General features: G+C 42.9%; 1 protein-coding gene across 4 annotated transcripts in view; it reads left to right on the top strand.

The window, feature by feature from the left end:
• The window catches only part of HMGXB3 (HMG-box containing 3), a 47609-nt gene that overhangs the window by 23951 nt on the left and 9631 nt on the right, over nucleotides 1-14027 (top strand). For all 4 annotated transcript variants that reach the window (XM_042949377.1, XM_042949350.1, XM_042949360.1 and 1 more), the window contains 6 exons: nucleotides 951-1049; nucleotides 3437-3586; nucleotides 7392-7693; nucleotides 8185-8312; nucleotides 12683-12814; nucleotides 13722-13906. In XM_042949377.1, coding sequence (XP_042805311.1) covers nucleotides 951-1049; nucleotides 3437-3586; nucleotides 7392-7693; nucleotides 8185-8312; nucleotides 12683-12814; nucleotides 13722-13906 — 996 coding nt within the window. The remainder of the gene's footprint in view (nucleotides 1-950; nucleotides 1050-3436; nucleotides 3587-7391; nucleotides 7694-8184; nucleotides 8313-12682; nucleotides 12815-13721; nucleotides 13907-14027) is intronic.

Raw genomic sequence — 14027 nt, 5'->3', positions numbered from 1 at the left:
TTTCCATTTTGCAAATGGAAATGGTTTCAACTCATTAAATTAATTTCATGACCTGTCAGTGGATTTTGTGGCCTGTAGTTCAAAAACCCTGTTAGACCAAAATGGAATAGGAAACTCGGGCTGCCTTCTCCCTTGCAGGGTGCTCTGCCAGGCAACTCCCTTTGTTCCAAATTTGCCCCAAATAGAGTATCAACTGGCTTTTACTTTGAAGGCTGATCTGTCACCCAGATGTGGTGTCAGCACTGGATGCATGTGTGATTTAGATCTAGAAGGATCTAGTCTGCTTTTCTGCTTTGTAGATTTCCAGCCTTTAGAGTCCCTTTACTTGGGTAAACTCCCGGTCTTCTCTGTAAATAGTTTCCTTTTGACTGGTAACATTGGGTATTTGTTAAAAGTTGCAAGTCCTTTTGCTAGTCTTAGGCCAGTTAAGTTACATGAAATTATATGTTCTGAATATCAACTTAAATTCAGTATTACAGAATAATTACTAATGCTGTTTTCATCTTTTTTTTCTTTAATAGTATAGAACATTTGAAAAGTTCATAGATAGTGGTGAAAGGGGAAAAAGTCACGATCTTCCTCTCAACCTGTGACATTTTAGTGAACAATCTTTTCGAGTTCTTTCTATGCCAACATTACTCAACCACATATTTGTGTGGTATATGACTATTATAAGTTTTTCCCACTTGGTAGCAGTTGTAAATCTGATTCACAGTGTTTCTGGTATGCAGTGTTAGAAGCTGCACAGAAGAATGTGGCAACCCTGGGCTTGAAAATGACATTTAAACTTTTGGCGGGCTGGTGACTGCTGACTAGCATCCTAGAGCTCACATGGAGTGTGGCTCTACAAATTCCCTGGGAAACTATTTCCTCAAGCTCTTTCAGGACTCAGGCCCTCAGGAGTGTGAGGTTTTATAGAAAAGCACTAAATCACTGGTTCTGATCCACAGCTAACAAATGGCCCGGGCAGTCGGACGTCACAAGTAAAAGTTGTAGAAGTCAAGCCTGATCTGTTTCCTCCATACAAGTACAGCTGCACTGTAACGCTGGTAAGTGTGGCCAGGTGATGGGTTGACAAGGACATGGGTTTTGGTTTTAGGTGGAGGGCGAGTAGAAGTCTGAGGGAGGTGGGGAGTGGTAGTTAGGAGTGAGAGTAGGGTCAGGGATAGATCATTGGTTCTGAAGATCCCTTCACTGATCCAGATGGTAGCTGCTGGGTGAATTAGCTAGGTGTTTTGCAGGCGAGATCTATAGCGTGTAGGCCAGCTGAGACCTGGATGTTTCTTGGAGTAATTGGACATGAGAATCCAGTCCAGCTGTAGCATTCAACAGTCTTTGGACCTTTTAGCCTCAAAAGTCTGTTATCCACTGGTAAGTGTGAGAAAGGTCTATTTTTCCCCCTTAAAATAGAGTCACAGTCAGTACTGGCCTCTTAAAGGATTTGAGAAGTGCTGTGGTAAAGCATCTTTGTTTAGCCTCGCGTTTGCCACAAACCTTTTCCCTCCCCACCCACCTTTTATTTTTATCCTTATTTACTTATTTTATATATCTTTTTAAAAAAAAAAATTTTTTTTAACGTTTATTTATTTTTGAGACAGAGAGACAAAGCATAACGGGGGAGGGTCAGAGAGAGGGAGACACAGAATCCGAAACAGGCTCCAGGCTCTGAGCTGTCAGCACAGAGCCCAACGCAGGGCTCGAATTCACGGACCACGAGACCATGACCCAAGCCGAAGTCGGCCGCTTAACCGACTGAGCCACCCAGGCGCCCCTTATATATCTTTTAATGTTTGTTTGTTTTTGAGAGAGACAAAGCAGGAGTGGGGGAGGGGCAGAGAGAGGGAGGGATAGAGAATCCCAAGCAGGCTCCAGGCTCTGAGCTGTCAGCACAGCACTGCAGGGGCTCGAACTCACGGACTGCGAGATCATGACCTGAGCCGGAGTTGGACACCTAACTGTCTGAGCGACCCAGGCACCTCATCACCTTTTATTTTTAACACAGCATATATTAACATCCCAATAAACATCCCAGTAAACAAACAGAGTGGGACTCTGGGGTCATCCTTTTACAGGGGAAGCCACATGGAGCAGTGGAATAAGCACTCAAAGGACTTAGTCCCAAAGTGGTTCTGGCTCTGCTGCCAGCATGCACATGACTTGGGGCAAGCAGGCATCTTTGCTTCTCTGGTCCTCAGTTTTCACCGTCTGTAAAATGCTGCATCAGTTTAGATACCACGTTGGGGCTCTTTTTGCTTCTAGCATTCTCTAATTTTATTGATCCTTAGATACCGATTAGCCAGGTAACTTTTGGCAGGTTCTCTGCCTGAATTGAGTAAGATACACAGATTTTGAGAGAGCAGCTGGATTTTTAAAAACTCTTACCTGATAAAGGCAGGCAGGTACAGAACCATTCATTCCTTCATTCAGAAAATATTTACTGAGAGCCTGCTCTGGCCAGACCCTCTGCTAGGGATTCTGTAGTAACAAGACAGGACAGTATGGTGGACTAGTGCATAGACTGGCCTGATCCTTAAGGAGAATATCTCCTTTATCCTGAATATCTGCTCAGGTTTCTTTTCTCAGAGACTAATTACTACCTTCTCCATGCCATCTATACCGTCACCTCCCTATCCCTTTGACTACAGAAGGCCACTAGGGTTACTATCTGGGGGAGCTTCCCAGGACCTTCTCTTTTTTGATTAGATAGCAGCATGTCACAGGAGCCTAGATGCCAGAGATTTGAGCTTAGGTAGTCCAGAGGTCCTGATTGTCTTCAGGAAGGGTGTGGATGCTTGTTCACCACAGTCTTCAGCCTTCTCCTAGAATAGGCCTGCTTCTCTCTGCCAGTAGCCTGGACCCTGAGGGCATTTGAATTTCTAACATTTTTTACAAATATTTATTTTTTTGAGAGAGTGAGTGAACATATAGGAGCATGTGTGAAATTGTGTGTGTGTGGGGGGGGGGGGGGTGGGGGGAGAGAGAGAGAAAGAGAGAGAGAAAGAGAAAGAGAAAGAGAAAGGGAGGGAGAGAGAGAGAAATCAGCCCCAAGCAGGCTCGGCACTGACAGCACAGAGCTGGTTCTGGGGCTTGAACTCACAAACCATGAGATCATGACCTGAACTGAAACCGGGAGTCAGACGCTTAGCTGACTGAGCCACGCAGGTGTTCCATGGCATTTGAATTTCTGACACTAAAGAGTCAGCTCACTTGTTTCACAAATGGGGAGGGACTTGCCAAAATTATACAGGCTGTATTAAGATTGAAAGGAGGTAACCGCAGAGTAAGGATCTTGCATCAAGGCTCTTTGGAAGTTAGTCTGAATCTGGTTTTGCCATTGTCACTTTCTTCTCTGATTTACTGATAGCTGGTCATCCTGGTTTTTGACTCTGCCCAGGTGTAACTTTTGTGGAATTGAATACTGGTTTTACTTTTTTAGGATTTGGGCCTCGCTACTTCAAGAGGTCGGGGAAAGTGCAAGAATCCCTCTTGTAACTACGTCTACACCAACCGACATAAACCACGGATTTGTCCCAGCTGTGGTTTTAACCTTGCTAAAGACCGGACTGAGAAAACCACCAAGGCTCTTGTGAGTTCCTCCCCTAAACACATCCCCTAGCCTTGTGTTGGGCTTTGTTAGTGGACCTGTTTTAGTAGAAATAAAATGATTTCTTGGTACATGATCATAATTAGAACACCAGAACTGGAACCAGTTTTAAATTCTGGACGTTCTCTTTGGACTTCCTTGTCCTCATTATTAAGTTGAGAGAATTGGAAAACGTTCTAGCCCAGTGGATCAAGAGTTCATTCACCAAAGAGAATGGGAATACAGGCTTTACAGAGGATTCTTAAGGGGTGCCTCGTGGCTCAGTTGGTTAAGCATCCCCTCTTGATTTCAGGTCAGGTCATGATCTCACAGTTTATGAGTTCGACCCCTGCTGGTTGCACGGAGCCTGCTTGGGATTCTTCCGCGCCTCTCTTTCTGCCTCTCTCCCTCTCTCCCTCTCCTGTCTCTAAAAACTAAATAAACTTAAAAAAGTTTTTTCTTTAAATAGGATTTTGAAGAGAGGGACGGAAGGGTTACATTCTTTTAGTTCTGAGACCTGGTGGAGCACTGGTAAATAGTATTTTGGTAAACAGAGAATGCCAGTCCTAAGACTTTGTAGATTAGATCACTGCCTCTCAGGTTCCTTATAGAGCTTTTGGCTCAATACAAAGCTTCACTTCTAGCAATTTTGGCAAATCTCTGAAGTTGGACCAAACTGTTTGGAGTATAAAACACATTCCATTTGCCCCATTAGGGCTCATTTTTTATTTATTAGAACCAGGAAAAAAATGGGTATTTTTAGAGGTCCTCAGACTTTACACGTGAATTTTTTTTTTTTTTTTTTTTTTTTAATGTTTGAGAGTGTGTACATGCATGTTCTAGTCAGGGAAAGGGAGAGAGAATCCCAAGCAGGGTCCACACTGTCAGTGCAGAGCCCAGCATGACACTCGATCCCACAAACTGTGAGATTATGACCTGAGTTGAAATCAAGAGTCGGGCACTTAACCAACTGAGCCATCCAGGCGCCCCTCCACGTGTGAATTTCTTTAAGTGTACAGAACGTTACAGTACCTCAGGCAGCAGATGGAATGACTGGGTTGAAGGTAAGAAGATAGATCTCCCTGATCTGCCTTGGGAGGAAAGAGGATGGCGTACAGAACAGGTCAGGATCCAAGGTGGAGTCTGGCCACTCCAGATCTAAGCTGGACTTTGCAGGGTGGAAATGATTTGGATGGAAGAGGAAGGCATGCCATACTCCAGGATAAGCATGGGTACAAGCGAAGCGCTAGGGAGTCTGGTGCTCTAATCACCGAGAAAAGAAAGGTGTATATATATATATATATAGGGAGGAGTATGCAAAATAAGCTGCTTGAAAGGCATATTGTGGCCATATTGTGGAAGATGTTTAACATTAGACCAGACAATTTGTTTTTTAGGCGATGAGGTCACATTGAATGTCCTTCATTCATTGTGAGGGCTAGAAGGTTGTGTCAGGAAGGAGGCATATGTGGGTTTGGGAATGGACAGGACTACCCAGGTGGTGAGAACCATTTCAAGCTAAGTTTTCTATGGATATGGCGGGCAGGGCAGGGGAGCTCCTGGCAGATAAATCTCACCCCCTGGTCCCAGGTTTGTTTCCATACTTGAGGTGGTGTTCTGAGGTTATCCTTGTGAGAAAGGGAAATAGAACTAAAGTATGTGGGCACTGATGGCTTAGTGGAAAACACGTGGGGACTGGGAATAGAGAGACAGCTGGGAGGACCCTCAGCTGGATGCCATCCCTCTTCGGAGTTTTAGTTTCTCTAGTGACAAAAGCGGGCCAGGTAGATTGTATCTGGACATTTTATTTTCAGGGCCGTGAACCCCAGAGAAGACTCAGAATTGAGCTTCAAATAATCTGTAAATCCCTGAAATAGCATGTAAAATGGGTCCGTAGCTTCCATCACATTCTGTTCCATTGGCTGCTCTCTGCTGGCAATGAGCTTCCTGGATCTTCTATGCCTTTAATGGGAAGAAAGAGGAGGTCTTCACTTAGTGTTGACCATATTCTGCCTTGACTCTGTCTTAGCTCCCTGTGACACCGTAATCTCTTTTAGGACAGGTGTATCTGTTCCCCCATGCCTTCTGACCTTAGAGTGTGCATACTCAATGTATTGATCATGATCATGGAATGGAATTGAGTCCTGTATAAGTAGATGCTCTGAACATTCCCTTCTCCTATTTGATTGTAGCAATTGGTGTGGTTTGCAGTGTGGAAATGGATGTTGGTTCCCTGGATCGAGGATGATGAGGTGACCTAACTTTCAAGGTCAGACAGGAATTGTTCAGGGACTTCTAGCCAATTGATTTCAAATCCTACTCTTGGAATTTTATATTCTTTTGTCTTTGGTTGATAGCTGCTTACCTCCAGTATCCTTCTGACATTCTGTCACCTTTCAACTTCCTAAGTTTTAGAGAAATAAAATGTAATTACTGTTTTTCTGTAAACTAAAACACTAGTCTGAGACCCAAGGACCTTAGTGTGTAATGCTCTCTGGAGCCCCCTGGTGGCCATATGCTTCCTGCGCAGTTTGTCACTGGTGGCTGTAATTAAGACTGCAGGAACTCTGGGCTGGAATGGTCTTCATTCCTGTCTTTCACTGTGGCTCAGAGTAGAAGGATAGTATCCCTGCCAGCTACTCTTCCAGCCCATAGTTCAACATAGACAGGGCTGGGAACACACTGTCTCCCAGGGCAACTCATTCTAGTGTCAGTCAGCTCTCTGCAGTTGTTCTTTTTCTTCCAGCAAGCATGCATTGAATGCCTACTGTAGGTCAGGCCTTTGGAGATACAAAGATAAATAGAACATGGTCCCTTCCCTTGAGGAACACACAGTCTCGTGGGGGAGAAAGGTAAGTAGCCAAACTACAGATAAATGAGATGAGAGCTATAGGTGTGCAGAGTTCATAGAAAGTTTCTTCGTGTTATTAGGCAATTAACTTCTGCAAAGCAACATATTATATGTCCAGCAAATAGGAATTAGAATCTTTAGTGTGCTCTCATGCTGGTTTTGGGAATCAGCAAATAAACGGGAACCTTATACTCACCGAAAATAGGGGAACAGTCTCACCAGCTGTGAGACATGAATTCTGCAGTAAAAGGATGGACTCTGGAAACATGAGGGAGGGAGTGATTCCTGTTGCATTTATACAAGGGATCTCGGAGGAACCTCCATTTTTTAATGAGCATTTCAGGACCTTAGTCCTGAAAGCCTTTGATTGATATATGAAATAGTTCCCTTGTACCCAGAAGATAAAAGTGTTAAAGACAAATACCTTAAGTAGTACAGATATTTGGTGACATATCAAAACTACCATTTGTAGAGCTTTCATTGTCTACCAGGTACTATGCTAAGTGCTTTACTTGCAATATTTTGTTTACTCTGCATGATAACTCTAGGAGATTACTGGTACTTCATCCTTCATTTCATAGATAAGAAAATTGAGGCTCAGAAAGATTCAGTAGATTGATTTGGGTCACAAATGTATGGCTATTAAGTGGCATATCCAGGATTGAGACCCGGGTGTGTTATTCTCCAAACCTGGTGAATGGGAGCTTACCTCTGAAACCATTTCTGAGTGATGTGTATAATCCTCTCCTTTTACTGGTAGAGAACTTTGTGCCAGAGAGAGAACACCTGCCTCGAGTCACGCAGCAAGTTACTAACTGAGGTGGTTTGGAAACTAGGTTTCCTACCCTCAGCCACGGATGGGCCCATCCCTCTGCCGCTTGCAGCCTCTCAGCATTTTAGACCAAGGCTGGCGGTGCCCTGGCTGTTTGCTGATCATTCAATCTGCTCCTCTCCCAGGAGGTCAGCTCACCGCTCCCAGATGTGCTGAGTGCCACAGAGCCCCTGAGCCTGGCCCAGAGGGAGGTCCAGCGCCAGTCCACTCTGCAGCTGCTGCGCAAAGTCCTGCAGATTCCTGAGAACGAGTCTGAGCTGGCTGAGGTCTTCGCCTTGATTCACGAACTCAACAGCTCTCGACTCATTCTGTCCAACGTGAGTGAAGAGACGGTCACCATCGAGCAGACCTCTTGGTCGAATTATTATGAGTCTCCGTCCACGCAGTGCCTACTCTGTAGCAGCCCATTATTCAAAGGGGGACAAAAGTAAGCACCCCTTTCAGATTTACCCTGTCCCTAGCTGCCATATCTTACTTGGCCCATCTTGCCCCTTTTTCCAAACTTCTGTAAAGCTATATCTGCTTCTTTTAGGTTTCCTTTGCTTTTTCAATTGCCTAAAGTAAAAGCATAGTGATTAGTAATTATCCATTATTTCTATTGAAAATGCCTGAAAGTTGTCACCAAGTTAGGATTTCATTTACATCTGGACTGCCCGGCACAGTGCTTGGATTTGGGAGTTCAGGAGCATTGGTTAAAGTAGGTAATGAATCCAGAGTAGTATTAACTTAAGGGGTGATTCCACAGACCACATGCCACCAGAGCAGACACCCACCTAGAAAACCTTGGAACACGAGCTCCAGCATCTTCATTTGCCTACTTCATTAAAATCTTGAGACCTTTGCCGTTGATCACTGAGCCCTGGAACTGCATAAGTTGATTTCCTTTATGTTTTTCTGTCGGTGATGTTTTGGTACTAGCTCCCTGGCCGGGCCCCAGGAGTGCTGGCTGCTGACAGCCAGCCGGCTACAGGTGGTGACTGCCCAGGTGAAGATGTGTCTGAACCCTCATTGTCTGGCCCTGCACAGCTTCACGGACATCTATGCAGGTGGGTGTCATTGTCTGGCCCTGCACAGCTTCACGGACATCTATGCAGGTGGTATCAGCCTTTCTTCCTTCAGAGGGCCCCAAAACAGGCTTGGGAACAGCCTCTGTTGGTCAGACCTCTGGTTCTTTGAGCACTGCACCTTCCCTCAGATGTGGCTTCTGAGAAAGAGGGGATTTTTTCTCGTGGATGTCTTGGTGCCAGAAGATTACTTCTGGGCTCTTATATTAGGGCTCTTGTATCTTGGATCTTTAGACAAAGTTAATTTTTAAATAACAGATCTTCATTGTGGGAAAAAAATAGAAAATGCTGACAGGTACAAAGAAGAAAATAAAAGGGAATATGGGATTTATGGGTTTATGGTTTTTCTTTCAGCAAAAGTGGGGTCGTGCTGGATATCGTTTTGGGATATTCTTTTTATTTTTTTTATGTTTACTTATTTTGAGAGCGAGAAAGCGTGAGCCTGAGTGGGGGAGAGGAACAGAGGGGGTGAAAGAATCCCAAGCAAGCTTCACACGGGGCTTGATCTCATGACCATGAGATTGTGACGTGAACCAAAATCAAGAGTTAGATGCTTGGGGCACCTGCGTGGCTCAGTCGGTTGAGCGTCTGACTTCGGTTCAGGTCATGATCTCATGGCTCGTGACTTCGAGCCCCGCATCGGGCTCTGTGCTGACAGCTTAGAGCCTGGAGCCTGCTTCCGATTCTGTGTCTCCCTCTCTCTGCCCCTAACCCACTCACATTCTGTCTCTGTCTCTCTCAAAAATAAATAATTAAAAACATTAAAAAACAAATTTTTTAAAAAAGAGTTAGATGCTTAACCGACGGAGCCACCCACATGCCCCGGAATATTCTTTTTAAGTTTGGCAGTGTACCATGGGCATCTTCCTGTGCCAGCAAGTGGGGAAATACATGACCATTTTTAGAGAGTGTATGGGACTCCATTTTAGAATTCTCTTTATAATTAACTCTTTGTGTATAGCCTTAATTATTTCCTTTGGACAAGTGCTCAAAACGGAATTGCTGCGTGTTCACCCATTCTCCCTGTATGTTCATCAGCATCAGACATTTGTGGAAACATTCACCATGTACCACCGTTGTAAGAATTTGGAATTTGAATTTCATACATACACTTGAGTGCCAAAGATTAGAGTATTTGTGATTTATTCTCCTCCTCTTCAGAGCCTTACACTGCCTTGTTTTGTATTCACGCTCTCAATGTCTTGAATTGCCCAGCTGAGTTTGTATTATTTTATGCTTTTGCGAGTAGATAATGAGAGTGCTATTTCCCTGCAGTCTATCTGGGTCAGTAGTACCTAGGATTATATATATTTTTGATTTTAGCTTTAATTTTAAATTTACATCAACAATAACATTTACTTCATTGTCGTACAGTCACATGAGTTCTGACAGGTGCACCGAGTTGTGTACCTGCCACCACAATCCGTATATAGGACAGTTCCATGGCCTAAAACATTCCTCCTGTGTGTAATCACCCCTGACCTCTAGCAGCCATCTGATCTCTTCTTCATTCCTATAGCTCCATCTTTCTAGAATGTCATTTAATCCAATCATGGTATGTAGTATTTTTTAAAAATATGTTTCAAAGATTAAAATTCTTTTCAGTGTAGTTGATACACAATGTATGCAGTATCTTAAGTGAGTCTGGCTTCTTTCGTTAAACATCATGCCTTTGAAAGTCATCCACATTGTTGCATGTATCGGCAGTTTGTTCCTCCTTCTTGTTGAGTAGTTTTGCATTGTGTGAAGTACCACAGTTAGTTTATCTGTTCACTTTTTGAAGGACATTTGTGTGTTACCAGTTTTGGGCACTTTTGAATAGAGCTGCTATGAACACTCATGTACGGGCTTTTGTGTAAACAAATTTTCATCTTTTGGATGAATACCGAGGAGTCAGACTGCTGGGCCATATGCTAAGTGTATCTTTATTTTTGTAAAGGAATTGCCAAACTGTTTACTTAAATGTTTGTACCATTTTGCATTATGTCCAACAGGGAATGAGAGGGTTTTTTTGTTCGTGTTTTTCTAGCCGTTCTGATGGCTATGTGTAGTGGTATTTCTTCGTGGTTTTAATTTGTGTCTCCTCAATGACTAGTGATGTTGAGCATCTTTTCATGGGTTTATTTGCCATCCACATGTCGTCTTTGGTGAAGTATCTGTTCCATCTTTGGTCTGTTGGAGTAGATTGTTTGTTTTCTTACTGTTAAATTCTTTATAATTCTGGACCCATAAGTCCTTTGTCAGATAAGTGATTTACAAGTGTTTTCTCATGGTTTTTGGCTTGATTTTTCATTCTCTTAAAGAAATCATCCACAGAGCAGAAGTTCTTAATTATGACAAAGACTACTTCATCAGTTGTTTCTTTTAGGGATTACGCTTTTTGCAGTCTACGGTCTCTCTACGTCGGTGAAGACCATATATATTTTTCTGTGTTTTCTTCTAATTTTTATAAGTTTATGGATTACATTTAAGTTTGTAATTCATTTTGAGTTAATTTTTATATAAAGTGTGAGTATAACGTGTGAGGCCCAGATTGAGTTCTTCCTTTTTTTTTTTTTTTTTTTTGCCTGTGGACATCCAGTTGTACCACCATTTGTTGAAAGGTAGTCTTTTCTCCATTGAATTGCCTTTGCTTCTTTGTTGAAAAACAGTTGATCATATGTGTGGGTTTATTTCTGTTCTCTGTTCTCTTTCGTTGTTTTATGTTGTCTGTCCCTTTGCCATTACCACACTGGTCTTGATTACTACAGCTGGATAGTGGGTCTTAAAATCAGTTAGTGTGAGTCCTCCAACCTTGTTCTTTCTAGTTGTTTTGGCTATTTTAGTTCCTTTGCATTTCCTTTTTTTTCTTTTTTTTTTTTAATTATTTTTTTAATTTTTATTTTGAGAGAGAGCGCGTGCCAGTTGGGGAGGGGCAGAGGGAGGGAGAATTCAAAGCAGGCTCCGCACTGTCAGCACAGAGCTCTGGGCTCAAACCCACTTACCATGAGATCATGACCTGAGCCGAAATGAAGAGTTGGACACTCAACAGACTGAGCCACCCAGGTGCCCCTCCTTTGCATTTCCATGTAAATTTTAGAATCAGCTTCTCAGTATCTGCAGAGTCCTACTGGAATTTTAATTGGCATTACATTGAATCTATAGATCAATTTGAAAGTTTAACACGCTTAAAAATATTGAGTCTTCCAATCCATAAACATGTCAATCTGTCTTATTAGGGTTTCTTTTATTTCTTTCATCAGTGTTTCGTAGTTTTCAGCATGTAGATCCTGCACATATTTTGTTAAGTATTTCATTTTGTTCAATTCTGAATGACATGGTTTCAATTTCTGACTGTTCAGTGTTAGTGTAGAAATACCGTTGGGTTTTGTCTATTGAGTTTTTAGCCAGTGACCTTGCTAAATTTCCTTATCAGCTTTAGGAACTTTTTGCAGATTGGTATTATAATTTTTTAAAGTTTTGCCAATTTGATAGGTAAAAACTGGTGTATCATTTCCTAATTTGTTGCATTTCTTTGATTCTTAAGAGGATTGTATGTTGTTTTTTCTTAAATCTCTTTTGTGAATTTCTTTTGTTTCCATCCTTCATTTGAATGTTTTGTTGTTGACAGAGTTATTCCCCAGTTTATCAGTTGTCTTTTAATTGTGGTTAATTTGGGTTTTGTTTTGTTTTGTTTTGGGACACAAAGGTGTTTTTGGTTTTTTGGTTTTTTTTCTTTTTGTTTTAATTTTTATGTAACCAGATTTGGTATTCTCCTTTATGGTTTCAGCCTTTGGTATCATGCTCGGAAAAGCCTTCCCCACTCCTTTATACCCTTCTGTAATGAGAACACATATTCTAGAACTTGCTTTTGTGCAAATTCATGCTTTATGTTTTGTGCAAATATAAAATCACCCTCTTTTATTTGTCTTCAGTTGATTGCATTTAAATTTTTCTGAGTCTTTCATCTTCGGATTTTGTTAGGGATGATTTTATAGTTTTTGTTACATCCCTGGGCTAGAGGGTACTCCTGGCCTTCCCCCACAGTGTGGCTGTTGAGAAGTAGAGGAAGGGCAGCCCCGCTGGTAATGAAGACTGAGCTGGGCCACAGGGAGGGGTTTCTGTTTTTATGAAAACATTCTCTACACATTTAATTGCGTGCTTTTTTCATTTAACTGTGTATTATGGATGGCTCCCATGTCAGAGCATTTAGGTTTACCTTATTCCTTCTAATGCATAATTTTCTATTTGAGAAATGTACCATAATTAATTTAGCTCTTATGCTATTGCTGGACATTTAGTTTGTTTCTAATTTTTTGCCGTTGTAGATGTTTTAACATGAGTTTCTGTGTTGCTTCTTTTTAACTCTGCAGGTCTCTTTAATGTGGGGAACAAGCTACTAGTGAGCCTGGACTTGCTGTTTGCAATCCGAAACCAGATCAAGTTGGGGGAGGACCCCAGAGTGTCCGTCAGCACTGTTCTGAAGTCAGTGCAGGAGCAGACAGGTACAGGTTGTCGTTCTCCCTTTTCCATGCTAGTTCTGAGTTCCCTGGGAATTTTCAGCACTGGGCTTCGGTTGAAAGAATCATCTTGCAGAAGAATCTGATAGTTCGGAAAGGAGACATTCTTGACTTCCCTGGAACTCTCCTCCTTTTGAATTTTGCGAATGCCAAATTAACTTTGGGAAGAATGAGTCTTTCCATCCAGCCAGGGACCCCCAGCACGAGGTTAAGCTGACTCTTTAGAAGTTCATCCTCTGATCATATGGGTAGACAAGGCCTCACTGCATGTTGATCAGACTCACTCTGAGTACATAGCTTCTGGAGGTCTGCTACCATTCCCAGGGCTCATGTTGAGACCTGAGGGTGGTGACCACCCTCCTTATTATTAGCAATTATTTTCCCCCTTGCTTTCCTTCTCTCTGTTGTTGCTTTTCCCTTCCTATCCCTGCAGGTTTCTGTTCCCTTGCACCTTGCTTGCTAGGAGGTCAGATAGAGTACTGCAGAGGTTCTGGGGTCAAACAGGCTTGTGTTTGAGTCTTGGCACTGCTACTTAGTGGCAGTGTATTTTTGAGCAAGTTATTCTCTGTGCCTCAGTTTCTCCAGTTGTAAAATGAGGATGAGAATAGCTTTTATTTCATAAAGATGTGAGAGTTAAATGAGTAACGTATTTGAAGTTGTTTGCACTGTGTTTAGTGCCTAGTAGGTACTTAGTGCGAGGTGGTTACATCTCTGATTGGAATTGCCCTTTGGGGTTGCCACCCGAGCCCTTAGGGCCAGGGTGCTTGACCCCGGGGTGTTCTTAGGGGAGAAGCAGTCTTGCAGAGTTGCTGTTCTTGCTGGCCATTGGCTCATGCCCAGTGGCCTCACGGTCTTTTGCCGTGACTTCTCAGAACTCTTGCTCTCCTTGCAGAAAAGACCCTCACCTTGGAGGAGCTGAGCCAGCTGCAGGAGCTGCTGTGCAATGGCTATTGGGCTTTCGAGTGCCTCACTGTCCGAGACTACAATGACATGATCTGTGGCATCTGTGGTGTGGCTCCCAAAGTGGAAATGGCCCAGAGGAATGAAGAAAATGTGTTGGCACTGAAGAGTGTGGAAGTAAGTATCTCCTGCCGCCTTTAGAACTGTCCTCACGCTTCGGCAGCCACCTTCCTTCATGCTGTCCCAGGAACAGATGGCTCTAGTCCTGCCTGAGAGAGGGGAGTGGCTTTTTTATCTA

This window comes from Panthera leo, chromosome A1, assembly GCF_018350215.1.
Source record: "Panthera leo isolate Ple1 chromosome A1, P.leo_Ple1_pat1.1, whole genome shotgun sequence".
NCBI lineage: Eukaryota > Metazoa > Chordata > Mammalia > Carnivora > Felidae > Panthera > Panthera leo.
The sequence above is the reverse complement of the archived record's forward strand: the minus strand, read 5'-3'. Positions and strand labels throughout refer to the sequence as shown.